A 21,666-nucleotide genomic window follows, 5' to 3' on the forward strand; every position below is an offset into this window, starting at 1 on the left:
ATTTCCCATTTTACTTCTTTTTTTATACATAAATAGAATTTTCCTTATTTGTGTGGGTTTTAATTCCAAATTAGTTGATTCTCGTTTTCGTGCGAGTCTTTTACTTTAAATACTTTATTGTTGTTTATTGTTTGTTATTTCTCTTTTGAATGTTCAACGCTACGGTCCTCTCACTTTATAAATATGTAATAATACACTTCCTCATCACCCTGTTACCACAGCTACATATATATTTAAAATATTCTGAAATATTATTATTTTATTTTTATATAAAAAAAGCCTTGGGTTACACATCAAATGCATACTCTTAATGAGAAACGCGACAAAAAAGATAAAGATAAACAGATATTCACACAAAAGATAATGCAAAACATGCATGATTAGGAGGGAATTTGCTTTCTAACAAAAAGCATATAATGATGCGTGACTTTATTTGTTTTATAATGGTTAAAGGAAACGTTAGATGGGGTAAAGAAAGAAGACCATTATTTAGGTCTTATTCTACTCTCTTTTTAATTACTTAACCAACCTACCACACGAACCAAAAGTAATAAGTCAATGTTAAAAATTGACTCATCGAAGTCTCCAAGAGAGATCTTAACTTATTCATTGTGAATATGTACGTACATTCATGGTAACTTGTGGTTTCAAATGCTACTTGGTAATGAGTTTTATCTTTTGTGGCAGCCCGTAAGGGTGTTCAACACATGGTCTCCGAACTTAAAAGTATATTTTATTCGGTTTTAATTTGTTATTTTTATTTAGTGTTATTTTTAAGTTGAATTTTGTGTATATTTAAAAATATATATTTTAAAATAAAATTGATAATATTATATTATATTTTTATATTTTAATTAATATTTTTTATATTATATAATATTATTTTTGTTTTAAAATAAATTATTTTAATATAAATATGATATAATATTTTATCAAATTTAATTTTTAAAAATAAAATTCTATTATTTTAATATATAAAATTCATAAATTTATATATATTGATTTTATATTAAATCAATCTAGTTTCATTCAATTTATATCAGATTATTTTTGTTAAATTAAAATAAATTCAATAATTTTTAAAATTAAATTCAAATTTAATTAAACCCGATCCCATTCAACATGCCTCCAAACAGGCAAACACCCCTATTTTGTGAAAGAAAAATATACATAGGAAACTATCACAGTGCAAAATTGTAGAAAAATCATCGATTCTTGGCCCACCACGTGCTATATTTAATTTGTGTATGGCAACTCTTTTTTTTTTTTCATGTAGGACACATTATTTACAATTATTGTTGTTGTTTAACAGTCAATAATTTACTTGATCTGTCTATTCTATAATATCTACAGTAATGACTACTATGTTGCAAAATATTAGTGCATTCTAGATGAAGTGTACATATATATATATATATAGAGGAATAGAGGGCTGCTATGTAAGCAAAATATTAGTATATTTTAGATAAAATAATTATAAAAAGTATATCGTTTTTAAAAAATGTATTGCTTCTAAAAAAATAAATAAAATAATAAATTATGAATTTTAATTTTTTATTATTTTATAAAAATATATGTAACTCTCAACTTTTTTTAAAAAAATAATATGTTCAACCTTGTTAATAGTTTTTTTTTTTTTGAATTTCAGTTATTCATATAAAATATAACCAAAATAAAATATTAACATTTATTTGTCTAGTAATCATTATTCAATAAAAAAAATTAAGGATAAACCCTGCTATATGTGCATAATTAGAACAAAATGTGAAGTGTTGCGTAATTAGCTATTGGTGCGTCAGTTTAAAAAATTATTGACTATTGGAGAGATTTTGAAAAAGAATTATTTATTTAAATGAAAAAATATAAGATAAGAAAAAATTGTATCCAACTCTAAATTTTAAGACATCAAATTATCGAATATTTCATCTTATAAATTCTTAATTTTTTTTATACGGAACTAATTTCATTAACTTTTTCACACCTGTAACTTTAATAACGAACTTTTTACAGCTTTCTTTTTATAGTTGTACTATTTTGTTAGGATATTTGTTAATCAAACTTAAATTATCTATTATTAAAATATTTTGATGTTTAGGATTTAAAACTTTTGATGGATAGATTTATAAATATCCAATAATGGTACCGTTTACCTCTTTTTGTAAGGGTTAAGCGTGTCATAGTTAGTAAAAAAGGTTAAATTCAATACTTATATATTTTATAATATAAAATTAAATATTAATATTTTTTATAAATAATAAATTAAATTAATTCTTTTTCAACGGTTAAAGCGTTTCCATGCAACTTCAAGGTTACGAATTCAAGCAGTAAAAATAATCGATCATTGATGTGATTATCAATTTAGGCTGGGTGCATTATATTTTTGGGTAAAGTATTAAATTGATTTTTTATCGTTGAGTTTAATTTTATTTTGGTCTTTAAATTTTAAAATGTTCTATTTAAATTCAAAAAAATTTTTTTGTGACTAAATATACCACAAAAAAAGACCTAAGAAAAAGAGTAGCACTCCTTTCTAATAATAATGTCTAAATTATTAGGGGACAGTAACCACTCTAGGTACACCTGCTTGTTTAAAGCAGCAGTCTTAGCCATTAAATCAGCCGCTCTGTTTGCTGTGCGCTGGATGAGCACTAAAGTAGTTGTCCAATTACACTGAAACTTCTCTTTGATTTTATCAAGCAGATCAGAGTCATTCGTAATCATGCTGGTTGTGCCTCGCGAAACAAGAAGAAACACGTCAAGATTATCAGTTTCACATATGACCTCTTTGCACTCGCAATCCCAAGCCATAACAAGCCATCTCCAAATAGCATGAAACTCACACAACAGAGAACACTAGAAAGAGATATACTGGCAGAACAATCTTTCATCCAAATTTTTATGCTATCTCTAATAATACATCCAAAGCCAGCTAATTGCTCATTTTCAAAAACGCTTGCATCGCAGTTCACTTTACAGACATTCATTGGAGGTTGGTTCCCAGTTATATTGCAAAGAGGAAGGAATAATATGTTTTTGGTTGGTAACAACCTTAGAGAAATCTCGAGCAGTATGTTGAACTAAGTGAACAATTTTCTCCTTACTTCATAGATCATCTTGATGGAAGATGTCATTGTTCCTATCCCTCCAAATCCACCAAAAGGCCGCTGCAAAGAGAAACTCATTTTTGTTGAGATTAGAACGAATCCAAGACACAAAATCCAAACTAGAGTCCTCAGCGGTCATTCCCAAATTTAAGCTAATCCAAATCTGACGAACTTTTTGACAAGTCCTAAAGCAGTGGTTAATATCCTCTAGAGCAAGATAACATCTCTGACAAAAATCAGAAGTAGCAAGACCTCTTTGAAATCGGTAACTAACTGTGGGAACTCCGTTATTGAGACAAAGCCAGAGCAGGCACTTTATCTTCTCCGGTATTCTCAAGCGCCAAAGCCAAAGCTAATTTTCATTATCATTACAACCAAATTTCTTTTTCAATAGCCATTCATACCCGCTTTTAGTCGAGTAGGTGAAAGTATTTGAATTTGTCCAAAACCAGCCTGTTTTATCTCCTGCCTGCTTGATAGGATCAAAGAGCATCAAATCAAGTTTAACTTCTTTCGGAATCATTGTGCAAAGAATATTTCACCGTCAATATCCATGGTGCCATACATCTTCTAGCTTCAAGTGAGAATAAGAGATGTGCACAAAAGGAACCAAAGGAGATAGCGTTCCACATGGTCGCCAAGCATGATACCAAAAGGATTGAGACATCCTGCCTGTACACCAATCAAAACCATCACGAAGCTTTTCTATTGTCTTATAAATCGCTCGCCAAGTGCTTGAAACATTATTAGAAAAATTGGGTGAAAAGCAAGACCTCCTAGATAAATATTTTGCCAACATAATTCTTACCAAAAACTTATATTTATTATGTCGTAATTACCAAACAAGCTTTCCTAATAATTAACATTTTATTTAGTTTTAATATAGTTCTTCCGTAAAGTTAATATTAAATAATTAACGTCACCGTTCTACCAAACTTTAATGTCCTTTTTCAGGAAATCAAGAGGCACACAATTAGTCACTGTTCTTAGTTCAAGCACATGAAGAACATCTTCGAAAACACGTTTTTCGCAAAAAAGTTTGCTGGTGGCCATGAGGACAAGACCATCATCGCTTCTACCGCAAGAAATTTTTCTCGGCAACTGAAGAGTTTGGTTATATAAGATTTACATATCTGAAAATTGAGTTTCGTTAATTATTTAATATTGACACAGTAGAATTACATCAAAATTAAATGAAACTTTTTGAATTTAAATAGAACACTTTAAATTTTAGAGACTAAAACACGATTAGACTCAAATATAAGAGACTAACTTTGATATTTTACCCTATATTCACTGGATGTATCTAGGGGTGTGCATGGGTCAGGTGAAACCGGGTTTGATGTGACCCAAATCCGACCCGAAATATATACCGGGCTTATTTGTTAGACCCGAACCCGACCCTAGACCCGATGAAACCTGTACACTTTCGGGCCACGATTATACCGGGTAAAAATCGGGTGAAAATCGGGCCGTTAACATTATATTACCTTGATACCTTCTTGTAAGTTAACATGTAAAAATATCCAAATTTTCAAGACTCCAATAATTATTTGACATGGTAAAATTCACTTAGAAAAATATAATAAGAAGCAACTCTTCTCTAAAATTAAAGTATAACCATAATCAATACTAATATTGCCTAATAACACCAAATATTTAAATCAATACAAATAATACAAGATTATGCATTAGTCTAAAGTCTTATGCATTTTAAACATAAAACATTAACTTATAGTCTTATATATAATGACTAATAACACAAAATATTAAGATTTACAACACTTAAATTTCACATAATAATAGCCATCATCTATCACTAATAACACAAAATATTAATTATGTATGATGACCGGGCCACCGGGCCGATTTCGGGTGACCCGAGCTATAGCCCGGATCCGACCTGAAATAATGACCGGGTCTATTTTTGAGACCCATACCCGACCCTAGACCCGATGAAATCACACCAAATTAGCCCCTAAAATGTTCGGGACCGGACCGGGCCATGCACACCCTTAGATGTATCCCTTCTCCGAACCCTGTTTTAACTAGAGAGATTTGCGTTTTTTCCAAAAAAAGTGTGTAGACATAATAAATCAAAGTATATTAAACCAAACACGCTAATAATAAAAAGATATTTGCATAATTTATCACTTCTATTTTTTTTTTAAAAAAAATCCCTGTATATACATTATACACCTAACACGCTGTACATACACCAAATCAATTAAACCAAAGTTCAGATAGTACACACTACACACACACAGGCTTTCTCAAAAGTTGCATTGCATGTGATTGAAAATTTGAATCACAGATGAAATAAATTAGTTGTATTTATGACCCATATAGGTCTATAATATACAAACATGCATGTTTCTCTCTATAAATAGGGCCTTCTATGCCAGGTAAAAATATGAAGCAAATCAGACATAGAAGTACGATTCTTTTGTTGTGAACACTTTAAAAATGAGGTCCTTTCATGTAAGGTTGTTCTGTTTCGTGGCTATGACTATGCTCATGCTTGGAGCACTTCCATTTTCCTCAGATGCACAGTTAGATCCATCATTTTACAAAAACACTTGTGCCAATGTTCATTCCATTGTTAGAGAAGTTATAAGAAACGTTTCAAAATCTGATCCAAGAATGCTTGGTAGTCTCATGAGGCTCCACTTCCATGATTGCTTTGTTCAAGTATGTTTTCTCTTTACTTTAATTACTATATATGCCTTTATGAGTTTTGGTGCCACACTCTTTCTTCTTTAATTTTCTTTATTATTATTATTATTATATCATAAAATATATTTTTTTATAAAAATATCATGTGCACATTAAAATCTAGTTCTTGTTGGATGGCTTTTGCTCCCATTTCGTCCTCTCTTTGAAGTTCTTCTCCACCTTGTATTCAACATTAATAATATGGAACAAGTGGTCCAAACATTTTAATTTGTTTTATTTCTTAAAAATCTAGTTTCTCAACTTGTTTCTTCACTCCCTTTAATCCAATCCTCAATAGGCTTGTAAACTATTATCATCTTTAAATCTTCTCCTCTTGAATATTTATGTGTAATATTTCCCATGAAGCACACTTAACATAATTATTTTTGTCTGAGACATTTTCTGAGATTTGCAAGACATTTGAAATAATTTATTTCAATTAGCGTCTGATGTGTTAACTCGTCTATTATTAATGATAGTTATATTATGTTACTTTTTGGCCTTATACACAATATGTAGCTAATTAATGACTGGAAATAATTGGTCATACTTTTCCTTATTCTACATATTTCTTTCTTTATTTTTCTCTATAATTATGACCCAAAACTAATACTAATATTTTAGTTTGACTTCTAATGTTACTTATGCTATGTGCGTATAGATTATAGACTAGGCTTATACACACTTATTTATTTGTTATATTTACACTAATAGTCATTAAATAATTATTGTTGCTTGTGGCAGGGTTGTGATGCATCAATTTTGCTGAATAGCACAAGTACCATAGTGAGTGAACAAGGTGCAGGACCAAATAACAACTCAATAAGAGGCTTAGATGTTGTGAATCAGATCAAAACAGCGGTTGAAAATGCTTGTCCTGGTGTTGTTTCTTGTGCCGATATTCTTGCACTTGCTGCAGAAATTTCATCTGTTTTGGTAGGATCTTGATCCATGCATTTCTTGTTTGAATTTCACTGGTATTTAGTTTATTGGAACGTTTTGTTTTGTAGGTTTTATATTACAATCTAATTATATCATGCATGGAAAGTGTTAAACCGGTTTTATGTTGTGACTTGTGAGCTAATAAAAAATTGCCAAGTAATTATTATGAAGTTGTATACATGTCTAGTTTAAATTTTAAAAATTACCCAAAATAGATAAATTATCAACTATCCTTTATGTAGCTACTAGTTTCTAGGTAGCACTTTATTCTTTTGATAATATTGTTTTTAAACTGCCCCAAATGGATTAGTACAACCACTACTTTTTTAAAGGCAAAATTATGCATACCATTCCCACTTCACTTTCACTTTAAAATTTGTAAATATATGGGTACACCGGTATTTCGATAATTTTTAAATATTGATTTTAATTATATATATTATATTTTTTTTATAATTAAAATTAATGATAAAAAATTATTAAAATATCAGTGTATCAATATACTTGAATAAAGTACTTTTTAATTTTAAAATACTTTCAATAATTTTTTATCTTTTAAAATAACAAACTATTAAAACAAAATACTTTTTAATCTCAAATTTAAATTTAAATTAAGTTCTAATTCATTTCTAAAATTTAAAATATTTTATTTTTATCTCAAATATTTTGTTTTATTTTATTTTTATTATATAATAAAATTTATCTTTTTTAAAAAATAAATTTTTATTATTATAATAATAAAATATAAGACGTTTAAGACAAAAATACAATATTTTTAACACAAAAAATGAAATTAAAACTTAACTCAAAATGTGAGATACTAAAAAAGAATTTTATCTAAATCCGTTAATATACATTTGGCTTTTGGTCATTTGATGCTATATCCCTTAGAATTTAGATTTCTTTTATTGGGAATAATGTTGATATACTGATCTAGTAACTAAACAGAGGAAATAAAAATTAGCTTGAAGAAATAAATCATTAGAAGGCACTAACTACAACTTACATATATAATACACCAACTAAGTTTTAATTTCATATATTTTTAATTTTGCAGATCTGTTTTAATATTCTGAAAACCTTACTTTCTTGTTAATTAATTTGTACAACTATATATATTTACAGGCTCATGGTCCTGATTGGAAAGTTCCATTGGGAAGAAGAGATAGTTTAACAGCAAACTTTACCCTTGCTAATCAAAAACTTCCGGCTCCAACCTTCAATCTTAGTCAACTTATCTCTACTTTTGCCAATCAATCCCTCAACATAACTGATCTAGTTGCACTTTCAGGTATATGATTTTTTTTTTAAATAATTATGTAGTTGCTTCATGTGTTTTAAATTATATATGATAATATATTGTTAATTTTATTTGAATAGCATTTTTATTTGATGTTATTTATTACAATGACTCATTTTTATTAGAAATATAACCATTTATATCTCTCTTTTCTATCATGTTAAACTTCTGAAAGAAATGACTTGATGATATAGGATCAGAATTTTTATGATAAAAATGTTTAGAGTTTGATCCTTATTATCCCACGAAAAAAGAACAGTATAAGATAAATAAAAGGAGAATAGAAAGTCTGTAGAAAAAAAAAATCACGCAAGTTCGAAAAAAGCTCTTGCGTAGTGCATGGAATTTGTTAGAGATATGATTATTTATGTTATTAGATGTCAGTCAATAAAAAATGAAGATTGTATTTATAAATGTTTAAAACATTGTATATATATGAAAATTTGCAGGTGCTCACACAATTGGGAGAGCTCAATGTAGATTTTTCAGCAGTCGATTATACAATTTTAGCAACACTGGAAATCCTGATCCAACTTTGAACACAACCTATCTACAAACACTTAGATCAATTTGCCCCAATGGTGGACCAGGGAATACTCTCACCAATTTGGACTTAACAACCCCAGACACATTTGACAACAAATACTTCTCCAATCTTCAATCTCTAAATGGATTGCTTCAGAGTGATCAAGAACTTTTCTCTACAGTTGGTGCATCTACACTTAGCATTGTGAACAGTTTCAGCAGTAACCAAACTCTTTTCTTTGAAGCATTTAAGGCATCAATGATTAAGATGGGTAATATTGGAGTTCTAACTGGCTCTCAAGGTGAAATCAGAAAGCAATGTAACTTTGTTAATGGAAATTCTGGATTGGCTACTTTTGCTACTAGAGTAGAATCATCAGAACAACAGGGTGTTAGCTCAGCCTAAAAAGATTATATATTTATTGTGGGTTGGAAATTTTAAAGTAGTTCTTCTATATTCACATACATAAATAAGTCATGTTGTTTGTGGATTGGGATTGATTTTGTACTTGATAGATGTATGGATATCCATTTGTGTTTTGTATCATTTAATTTCCAATAATGTTATATGAGAATCGACTGTTTTTTTATGTTGTTGGATTTTTACGTATACCCTTCTAGGCTTTTATATACAATAAGTGCTTATTTGAATATCATTAAATCGACAAAAAAAAAATTAATAAAAAAATTTTTTTTAGTGTGTTTAGTAAATTTTTAATAGTAAAAATAAAAGTTTTAAAAAAATAAAAAAAAATTTGTATATAAAATATGCAAACATAAAATTACTTTTACTTTTATAAAAGATTTTTTTTGAAAAAAATGCCCCAATAAACCCTAACGTTAATTAAAAGAGAAGTCATTTGTTAGAAAAAAAAAATTGAGGAATCATTTGTCATTTTAGAAATAACCAAAAATAACCAAAATAGCAGTTAATTGACTTAATTCTTTTTCATTGATATTTGACAAGGCCTTTCATAATTTTTCTCCACAAAAATTCCTTTTTGGGTTGCACAAAGCCCAACTAGGGTTCACCAAAATATTTATTTATTTTTTGGTAATGCTTCAAAATATGTAAGAATAATGATTATAAGAAAAGGGCCAAAGGCAGCAAAGACCATGGATGAAGGCAAAGTTTTGATTGAAAACCCAACCAAATTAAAAATGATAAAGCCCTATAATCGGAGTAATGATTATGGAAAACCGTGCCATTCAGTTGTCTTTGCTCCCATAATCACATGAAGACGGTGTGATTATCGATGCAGGAAAAGCTCTTGTTGAATCAATTTTGTAGTTATGTATTTGTTGGAAGGGCCAAAGTATGAAAAATGGTTAAGGATCTATAGATGATTGAGATTAATTTATCACCTTTTAGAGTAATGTGATTTTTACACATTTTCTTGTTTACTTTTTATATATAAGATCACTTTTTCGCTTGATAAGTCATTTGTTATAATTTTCAGATGCGTGTATTTGTATGTTAAATATTTATTGATTGGTTAGATGAAGAACAAAGTATAGAAAGCATGACTAGGGAAGAGTAGAGTGATTGACCCTAGATATTTGAGAGTTAGAGTGATATACACTACTAATGAGGGTTCAGTGCTTGGTTCTATGTTCCCTGCTTTCATGAGTTATCTTCTTACAAGTTTACTTGTCCTTACTATATAATTTGAATTAGTGAAATTTGATTTATATTTGTTTTGAAGAACTTATTTTCTTTTAACCAAGTAGACAGAATCATCATAACATATAGTTACATTCATAGGTTGCATCTCATGAATCTTACTTTCCCCATTCATTCTTTATAACTTCTCTTGAGTTTAGCATGAGGACATGCTAATATTTAAGTGTGGAGAGATTGATAAACCACTATTCTATGGTTTATCTTGTGCTAATTTGAGTGATTTTTATCAACTCTTTGCTCACTTATTCATATAAATTGCATGGTTTTACGTTTTCCTTCCTGATTTTGTGCTATGATTGAAAACATGCTTCTTTGGCCTTAATTTCACTATGTTTAATCCTCTTTTATTACCATTCGATGCCGTGATATGTGCGTTAAGTGATTTTAGGGATTATAGGGCAGGAATGACTTAGAGGATGGAAAGAAAGCATGCAAAAGTGGAAGGAATACAAGAAACTGAAGGAACTCCTAAAGCTGTCCAGCCTGACCTCTTGGTACTAAAATGGTCATAACTTGAGTTACAGAGGTCCAAATGAGGCGGTTTCAGTTGCGTTGGAAAGCTAACATCCGGGGCTTCGTAATGATATATAATTTATCATAGCTGTCCTGAAGTTAGGCAATGCAAACGCGTAGATGACGCGCACGCGTCGCATCTGCAAAATTTCAATCCACGCAAACGCGTGGACGACGCGTCCGCGTCACTTTGCCGCGTGCTGAACGTAACAGAAATCGCTGGGGGCGATTTCTGGGCTATTTTTTACCAAGTTTTTGGCCCAGAAAACACAGATTAGAGGCTATAAAGTGGGAGAATGCATCCATTCATCGAGGAGAACATAAGACAACATTCATTCTCATAATTTTAAGTTTTAGATGTAGCTTTTAGAGAGAGAGATTCTCTCCTCTCTCTTAGGATTTAGGATTAGGATTAGGATTTAGGATTTCTATTATGATTAGGCTACTTCTCTTCATCACAGGTTCAATGTTCTTTTAATTTACTTTCTACTTCTATTTATTTTATTACTTTAATGGGTATTTATCTTTCCAAATTGGTTTATGAACCCTTCATGTTAGGATTTTCTTAATTAATATAATTTGAGGTATTTCAGACTTATGATTGTTTTATTCTATTTATGATGCTTTCAATTTAAATTAGATTTATTTTCCCTTTTGGTTTTGGTTAAGTAATTGGTAACACTTGAGTTATCAAACTCAGCAGTAGATTGAGATTTGGTAATTGCTAATTGATTTGGATCGCTCTAAAGCTAGTCTTTCCACAGGAGTTAACTAGGACTTGAGGATCAAATTAATTAGTCCACTTGATTTTCCTTTATTTAGTAAGGGTTAACTAAGTGGGAGCAATAACAATTCTCATCACATCTAATAAGGATAACTAGGATAGGATTTCCAGTTCTCATACCTTGCCAAGAGATTTTTCTAATTATTAATTTATTTTTCTTGTCAATTAAATTACTTGTTCAAACCTTTTTAAAAATCCCAAAATATACCTTTGCATAACCAATAATAAGAACACCTCCCTGCAATTCCTTGAGAGACGACCCGAGGTTTAAATACTTCGGTTATCAATTTTATCAGGGGTTTGTTACTTGTGACAACCAAAATTTTTGTACGAAAGGATTCTCTGTTGGTTTAGAAACTATACTTACAACGCGATTATTTTTACGAATTTTTTTACCGATAGAAATTCGATCGTCAGGGACAAACCCATCACTAAGAAAAGGATTGAGCATACAAGAGAGTCCACTCATGGACCTCAACAAGAGCATGAGGAAGTCCCTCGTTAAGAAATCCCTGAGATGCCTTAAGGGATGCATTTTCCTCCACACAACTATTAGGAGCAACTCAACACCTCTTTAGGAGAATTGAGTTCTAACATGGAGCAACTAAGAGTGGAGCACCAAGAGCACTCCATCATCCTCCATGAAATCAGAGAGGACCAAAAGGCCATGAAAGAAGAGCAACAAAGGCAAGGAAGAGACATAGAGGAGCTCAAGCACTCCATAGGATCTTCAAGAGGAAGAACTAGTCGCTGTCACTAAGGTGGACCCGTTCTTTAATTTTCTTGTTCTTATTTTTCTGTTTTTCGTTTCTATGCTTTATGTTTTGTCTATGTTTGTGTCTTCATTACATGATCATTAGTGTTTAGTGTCTATGTCTTAAAGCTACGAATGATTCCATGAATCCCTCACCTCTCTTAAATGAAAAATATTTTTATTTGCAAAAGAACAAGAAGTGCATAATTTCAAAAATTATCTTGAAATTAGCTTAATTATTTTGATGTGGTGGCAATACTTTTTGTTTTCTGAATGAATGCTTAAACAGTGCATATTTTTTATAGTAAAGTTTATGAATGTTAAAATTGTTGGCTCTTGAAAGAATAATGAAAAAAGAGAAATGTTATTGATAATCTGAAAAATCATAAAATTGATTTTTGAAGCAAGAAAAAGCAGTGAAAAACACAAGCTTGCGGAAAAAAATGGCGAAAAATAAAGAAAAAGAAAGAAAAAAAAAAGAAAAAACAAGCAGAAAAAGCCAATAGCTCTTTAAACTAAAAGGCAAGAGCAAAAAGCCAATAACCCTTTAAACTAAAAGGCAAGGGTAAAAAGGATCCAAGGCTTTGAGCATTAATGGATAGGAGGGTCCAAAGGAATAAAACCCTGGCCTAAGCGGCTAAATCAAGCTGTCCCTAATCATGTGCTTGTGGCGTGAAGGTGTCAAGTGAAAAGCTTGAAACTGAGCGGTTAAAGTCGTGGTCCAAAGCAAAAAGAGTGTGCTTAAGAGCTCTGGGCACCTCTAACTGGGGACTCTAGCAAAGCTGAGTCACAATCTGAAAAGGTTCACCCAGTTATGTGTCTGTGGTATTTATGTATCCGGTGGTAATACTGGAAAACAAAATGCTTAGGGTCATGGCCAAGACTCATAAAGTAGCTGTGTTCAAGAATCAACATACTAAACTAGGAGAATCAATAACACTATCTGAATTCTGAGTTCCTATGGAGGCCAATCATTCTGAACTTCAAAGGATAAAGTGAGATGCCAAAACTGTTCAGAAGCAAAAAGCTACTAGTCCCGCTCATCTAGTTGAAACTAATCTTCATTGATATTTTGAAATTTATTGTATATTCTCTTCTTTTTATCCTATTTTTTTTAGTTGCTTGGGGACAAGCAACAATTTAAGTTTGGTGTTATGATGAGCGGATAATTTATACCATTTTGGCATTGTTTTTACATAGTTTTTAGTATGTTTTAGTTACTTTTTATTATATTTTTATTAGTTTTTATGAAAAAATCACATTTCTGGACTTTACTATGAGTTTTTGTATTTTTCTGTAATTTCGGGTATTTTCTGGCTGAAATTGAGGGACCTGAGCAAAAGTCTGATTCAAAAGCTGAGAAAGGACTGCAGATGCTGTTGGATTCTGACCCTCCTGCACTCGAAATGGATTTTCTGGAGCTACAAAAGCCCAATTGGCGCACTCTCAATTGCGTTGGAAAGTAGACATCTTGGGCTTTCCAACAATATATAATAGTTTATACTTTTCTCGAGATTTGATGGCCCAAATTGGCGTTAAACGCCAGCAAGAGACCCTTTTCTGGCGTAAAACGCCAGAACTGGCACCAAAACTGGAGTTAAACGCCCAAACTGGCATCCAAGCTGGCGTTTAACTCTAGAAATAGCCTATGCACGTGTAAAGCTCAATGCTCAGCCCAAGCACACACCAAGTGGGCCCCGAAAGTGGATTTCTGCACTATCTGCACTTAGTTACTTATTTTTTGTAAACCCTAGTAACTAGTTTAGTATAAATAGCACTTTTACTACTGTATATCTATCTCTAATCATCTTTTGATCATCTTTTCACTTTTATGTTACATTTAGGAGATTGGCCATTTGGCCATGCCTAGACTTTTTCTCTTATGTATTTTCTACGGTGGAATTTCTACACCTCATAGATTAAGGTGAGGAGCTCTGCGGTTCTTCATGAATTAATGCAAGTACTATTATTTCTCTTTCAATTCACGCTTACTTCTTCTCCAAGATATACTCTCGTACTTAATTCAGTTAAATCAGAATGAAGAGGTGACCCGTGACAATCACCCACTATTTTCGTTACTCGCTTAGCCAAGATTCGCGTGCCTGACAACCACAAGTGGTCTACATGATGTTCAACATAATCATTGGACGACAGCCGGAGTATAATCTCTTGGGGCTCTAATCCACGATTTGTATCGTCTCTCCTGACAACAGAGCATCCAAATCCGTGAGACTAGAACCTTCGTGGTATAGGCTAGAACCAATTAGCAGCATTCCTGAGATCCGGAAAGTCTAAACATTGTCTGTGGTATTTCGAGTAGGATCTGGGAAGGGATGACTGTGACGAGCTTCAAACTTGCAAATGTTGGGCGCAGTGACAGTGTGCAAAAGGATAGAGAGATCCTATTCCGACGCTAGTGAGAACCGACAGATGATTAGCCGTGCGGTAACTGTACCTGGTATTTTTCATCCGAGACGAGAAATCCGAGAGTTGATTAGCCGTGCAGAAACCGAAAATGGTATTTTTCATCCGAGAGGATTATACAGCTTGCCATGGAAGGGAGCATGCATGATTGGAAGAAGACAATACGAAAGCAGAGGTTCAGAAGCAACAAATCATCTCCAAACGCTTATCTGAAATCCCCACCAATGAATTACATAAGTATCTTTATTTTATTTTATGTTTTATTTATCTTTTAATTATCAAAACCTCATAACCATTTGAATCCGCCTGACTAAGATTTACAGGATGACCATAGCTTACTTCAAGCTGACAATCTCTGTGGGATCGACTCTTACTCACGTAAGGTATTACTTGGACGACCCAGTGCACTTGCTGGTTAGTTGTAAGGAGTTGTGAAAAGTGTAATCACAATTTCGTGCACCAGCGAGTTGAACGGCGACGGCTCCCTCTCTTCTTCTCTTCTCCCCTATTGCAGCTCCCTCATCCCCGGCGCCCTCTTCCTCTCGGATCTTCTTCTCCCTTGCCAATAGCGGCGGCGGTAGTGGCAGTGACACCCACCACGCCGCCGTCCTCTCCTTCCCCCTCTTCCTTTCCTGTGTCTCCCTTCCCCTCTCTTCCCTTTATTTCTTCTTTTTTTTTTTCAATTGAAGCTGTGTGTGTGTTGTGATTTGGGGGTGGCGGCTAGGTTAGGGTTTGGTGAGGTGAGTGTGTGTAAAAATTAGGTTTAGGGTTAGTTTAGTAATTTCAAATAAAAATATGAATAATATAATAATTGAAACCCAAATTAAATCCAACACTAATTATATTTAGAAAATACTATTTGCTCATTAATTTTATAAATTACTTTCAATTAAATGCTCAAATCCAAGATTTAGAGATGACATAATTAATTTTCTTTATTCACAAAAACTGAAGTATTAAATTTCAAAATCTTAATTATTTAAATCAATTCATATAAAATTCTTACTGTTTTAAAATTACTAAACTTTATAATTTAAATATAGAAAACCTCAATAATTGTAAGATTGGATAAGAATCTTAATTTATTTCAAATTCAATTAATTAAAACTTGTATTAAATATTCTTTAATAAAGAAATCTCTGGAATTAAAACCACAAATAACTAATTGAATTTGAGATTAATTTATAATAAATCTTTTCAAAAGTTTTGGGTCTTACATGAAAGATATTAATTAGATGTGCTAATTTATCATATATGTATTTACGATAATATTTGGTAACAAAAAAATAACAAAAAATAGTCAGAATTTATCTTATTTAATATTTATTAATTATTTATCTTATTTAGCATTCATTAATTGTTGTAATAATTAATGAATGTTAAAAAGGCAAGTTTTGACTTTTTTTTCCCTCCCTATCATTATTTATGTATTAGAAGTATCACCATTGCAAGGTCGATGCACCTTTTTTTCCTTCACAAAAATGGTATAATCAAGACAGGTTGAAAGACACAATGTTGAGTATTGATTTATACTACCATATTTTAGTCAAGCATGTAATATTGGCAGATAATGCTTCTAAGCAGTTGATTAAGCATGAAAAAAAAAAACGGTTGATTAAGCAACCGCATAAATCTAAATGTTATTCAAGTAAAAGCAATTGTATATTATTATGAAGCATCACTTATTTAATTTAGTTGTCATGAAAATTTATCGTAAAAATTGTATTAGTAAACTCATTTTATTTGTTTCTGTGGATAGCACGGATTTATTTACTAGTAGTCACTTATTTTTTTAGTATTGAAACGGGGCTATTAACCCATTAACTTAAGACCAGTAAACAAAACACCATTAACTTACATCATGGTCCAAAAAAAGAGGACTATTTGGAATTTATTCGCAAAAACATTAAACTAACTACTAGTATTAAATTTTGGCCCAACAATGGTTATTTGCCTATAACGGAATCTGTTATAGTCTTATGCTCCTAAGTGTGTGCAGTGCTTCTAAGTTAGTGCAGTAGTGTAGTGCTATAAATAGGGGTGTTTATAGATCGGATCCGATCTGCATATCCGCGATATATATCCGAATTCGATAAAAAAATTACGGATATGGATCCGATTCGTAAGACTATTGGATCGGATCGGATTAGATCTGCACACTAATAGGATCGGATCACGGATTTCGTGTAGGTATCCGCATATCCGATCCACATATCCGCGTATCCGCAAAAATAAAAAAATAAAAAAATAAATATTTTTTTATGTTTTATTTCGACTAATAATTATGATATATGTTGTGTTATTTTAATTTATTATTCAAGAAAAGTATGATTAATGTTATTTTAAGAGTAAACATATTTAAAAGAATAGAAAAATGAATTTTTATTGATATTATTTTAATAAAAATAACCTTTTAAAAATAATTGTGTTTTGCAGATATATCCGCTATCTGATCTGATCCGATCCGCAAATGTGCGGATCGAATCCAAACTAAAAAATTACGGATATTGGATCCGATTCGATAATTTTAATGCGGATTGAATCGAAATTTTGGCCATATCCGATCCGTGTTCACCCCTACCTATAAATATAAAACTGCTGCATAAAAGTTAATGTAACTCTAATCTTCTATACATAATAATACTTTTATTCTCTTGTATTCAAATAAATTAATATTTCTTCCATCTTATCATAAATTCAACCATAACACTTTGGACATAAATAAAATAGAAATAACACAGTTGTCTTCACATTTGAATTCATGAGAAATTAAGACTTATTTATTGATTTTTTAGAACAATATTTTTCTATTTATACTTGTGAAAAATGCACATAACTATTTAGATTGATACATAAATTAATAGAATTGAAAGAGAGTGTAAAATGTTTTATCAAAGCCTGGTGTACTATAATTGCTTGACAAACAATCATGCATATCTAAACTAATAATGTATAATTTTTAACAACTTAATTAAAATCTAACTACTACATAACCAATTAAAAACCTAAATCAACTAATAAATATACATCAAATTAACTACAAATTAATTATTATATAAAGATTAAAGAAAATTGAAAGAACAAGAAACTAACTAAACAAGAAAATTAAAACTCACCAGGTCGTAGGACGAGCAGACGATGAAATCGGCAAGAAGAAGATAGTGTATGCAAGAAGACCAAGCAACAATGTAGGGGACGAGAGGATAAACCAAAAGCGAGATAACATGAGCTGAAGTGAGAATGAGAACACTCAATTGTGATTTTGATTTGCGAATCATAAGATAAATGAAACAGAGCGAGAGATTAAAGAGGTGGAGCAAGAGATGATTAAAAAGGAACTAGAGGTGATTTAATTTCACAGCATGCATGAAAGTGACAGTGAAAATGATTTTGAGCGATTTCTAGTTTCAAAACATGAAAATTTGTTTATTTATATTCTAATGGAGAATAGATAACAGTTTTAGTAAGTTTTTAAAAAATTTAAATATATTTGTTAACACATTAACAAATATTTAAAAGAAAAATATTACTAAATGTATATATTTAAACAAAAAATTAATACAGAAAATTTTCCTTTTAAAATTAAATCAAACAAGCCCTAATTTTAGAGCGTATTTTAATTTTTGTAATGGCTATTATATATTTAAATAATAATACACAATTAAATTTTTTTATAAACTAAGTCCAATCAATTTAAACAATAAGCTTTGAAATAATGTTATTTATAACTAATTTTTATTAATTTTAGACCAATTTAATTGAACTTAATTAACAAAACGATTTAAATATATAGTATTATTCATATTATATATTAAAGAAATTTTAACTATGCAAAAAGAATTGTTTGTTTGACTTACAATTTAGTATTATTCAATAGTAGGCCATATGTAGGATTTTTGTGAATCGTTCCCCATGCGTGGGTATACGAGGCTATTCAACTTACTCTTTTAAGTGCGAGAATAATCTTTAATTGTAGAAAAAAAAATTTAAACGGTCCTAATAATTATCTTGAAAGATAATAAAATTCTTAATAAAAAAAAATATTATTTTTTATTTTTAATTTTTATTTTTTGATTATCTCCTTTATTAATATTTTTTTTCTGTATTATTAAAGATTTATTATTGGTGTCGTACAAAATAGTGTAAATTTATAAAATGTTGCTTTAAAATTGTGCTAATTACAAAAGGATTAATTGGATTTATAAGTAAAAAAACTAATAATTTGGACCGTATTGGTTGAAGATTACTTGTATTTTAAAAAAAATGTTTTAACATTATATTTAAAAAATATTAAAATATTCTTTATGTAAGAATTTTAAAATTATTATAATATTTTTATAGGAATAATTAATTAGAAAATATTAGATAAACAAATTAATTTTATATCCAAGTTTCACCAAATATTTTTTTTTTCCTTTCTTACGTATTTTTTCTTTCTTCTCCAACTGATTTTCACTGTGGCCATAAATTATTGAATCAATTTTGGTTGAACTTGATTACCAAAATGACTTATTTAAGTAGCATTTTTGTAATCAAGTCTAAATAAGTTGGTGCAAGCCCATAAAAAAAGTGCGCGCATCAGTCTTTACTTCTCTTTTTTAGTGCTTTTTATACCACACAAATTTTTATTAGAGAGTATACAAACTTATTGATATAACACATAAATTTTGAAATATAACAAAAAAAATTTCATATAACACAAATTTATCGACATAGTATAAAAATTTTGATATATAATAATAATGCTCATATTTTGTATATAAAACAATTTTTTTCTACGAATATATTTAATTAGATGGATAAGTTAATATTTTGAGTATGTATTTAAAGAATAAAATATTTGCATAGTTCACTTTAATAGGCTAAACAACTTTTTTAACATTAATTAGTTTCAAAGAGTCCTCATAGTTCATATTTAGTTTTCTAATAGAAGAAAATCTTATGTCCTAAGATGTTTAAGTTGTGATATTGATGATTTGTTAAATCAGAAGGGATTAAGAGAGGGAGAAAAATAATTTTTTCTCGTTTTAAAAAAAATAAAAAATCTCTTCAAAAATATTTGTTAAGTTATTACACATTTATATATTATGTATTTCTTCTATACTCTCACTAAAAAAATTACAACAAACCTACATCTACTATTGATAAAAAAAATCTAAATAACACTAACATATCTCGTAATAATTAATTTTAAAAAGACTAAATTTTACATGATTCATTAAAATTGTATAATTGTATTATAAATAGAAATCTTACATAGGAAAAAAAGACAAAAATGTTTTTATACTTGACTTTTAAAAGACTAAAATAATTTTTTAAGATGAAAAATCCTGAACAACTAAATACCTTTTTATAATAAAACTTGTTTAATTATATTAAAAAATATAAATCTCATCTTTTAAAGAGACTAAAATATTCTTAAATGTTTAACAGAACAAAGCGATCAATCTTATCTTAAATATCAACGTAATCAATATCTCTTTTCATAAGCTTTCTTAGACTTCTTGTATATAACAACCACATGGATATGTACCTCAATATCCATATAATATCTTTATCTTTGTTTGGATGATACTCGTATTGTCGTTTACTATATAGGGAAACATAAATGATAATAACATTGAAAGGAACTTGTTTTAAAACCAAAACTAAGATTGAATGGAATTATAAAAAAGTTCACGACTTGACTTATGCATATTTTTTATTAAATAAATTTTACTCAACTTTTTCTAAAATAAAACGTAAATTATCCTCTTTATATAACATGTCATATTATTATTGAATGAAATATATTATTAATTTTTAATCTAACCTAAATTTTGTTAACATAATCAACTGGCTATAGTATAACTTTTTTACAAATTATAAAAATTACTAGCGAAGTTTTATTATATAATTTTTTTTTCAAAAAATTTAAGAAAGAAAGAGAGAAAAAATTTTGAAAATTTTAAATTTAGTGCCTCTTAAATTGCTTTTATGTATTCTTTTTATCTTTTGATTTTTTTTATTTTGTGATTGAAATTGATTAATAAATATATAATTTGAAAAAAAAAAACAAAAATTACAAAGTTAGACTTTTTTAGTAATTTTATAATTTACAAAAAATGTTACATCATGATTAATTAATTAAATTAACAAAATTTATGTTAGATTAAAAGTTAAAGTTCACCATAATAAATCAATTCATCATTTCATTTTTTTTTGTGACTATTCATTTTATTTTATTTAATAATAGAAAGAAATGTCATAAAAGATAATTTACTATTTAATTTTGAGAAAATTTAATAGAATTCACCATTATTGACTTATTGTCCTACAATAACCTTTAACATTATTCAAATCTTTTCTCTTTTTTAATATATATTACATTAAATATAAGATTAATATTTTATTGAGTAATTCGCTATTTTTTACTACTAATAAAGATTTAGGCAATGATCGACAAAACTAATCATATTGAATTATTGAAATTTATTCTAATATTCTCGAAAACTAAAATATCTTTAACAAAACGTTAATCTTCTTTCCAGAAAATAACATAAATATTTTTCTTCATTCTTCTTTATCTTCCTCTTATAGTTTTTTTTTTATTTTTATTATCATTTTTATTACCACTAATGCTGTTAGAAAAATTCTAGAATTTAATCCAAATAAAAAATCATAATTCTACATCACAATTTCAACACTAGACTGCTATTTATTCCTTAAAAAAAAAAAAAAAAAAAAAAGCAGACAGGAAGAGATAGATATTAGATAAGGATGCACATGAGGATGCCTCTTAGATGTTGTATCTGGATTCAACTCCCATAATTTTGATACTTTGTATTATATTGAATTAGATTGTTAATTTAAATTATATTCATCTAAATTTTAAATTAAAAATTTATAATTTTAAAATTTTAAATTATTTAAATAAAATGA

The 21,666-nt window shown here is 29.3% G+C and overlaps 1 protein-coding gene across 1 annotated transcript; it reads left to right on the forward strand.

Moving 5' to 3' along the window:
• Window positions 1–5,430: 5,430 nt before the first annotated feature.
• LOC107638832 (peroxidase A2) lies at window positions 5,431–9,176 on the forward strand. The gene is made up of 4 exons (XM_088483865.1): window positions 5,431–5,795; window positions 6,564–6,755; window positions 7,887–8,052; window positions 8,511–9,176. The coding sequence occupies exons 1-4, from the start codon at window positions 5,571–5,573 to the stop codon at window positions 8,990–8,992; spliced, it is 1,065 nt and encodes a 354-aa protein (XP_088339991.1). The 5' UTR covers window positions 5,431–5,570; the 3' UTR covers window positions 8,993–9,176.
• The last annotated feature ends 12,490 nt before the right edge of the window (window positions 9,177–21,666 follow it).

This window comes from Arachis ipaensis, chromosome B4 (genome assembly GCF_059453495.1).
Source record: "Arachis ipaensis isolate K30076 ecotype BB chromosome B4, ASM5945349v1, whole genome shotgun sequence".
In the NCBI taxonomy this organism is placed as follows: domain Eukaryota; kingdom Viridiplantae; phylum Streptophyta; class Magnoliopsida; order Fabales; family Fabaceae; genus Arachis; species Arachis ipaensis.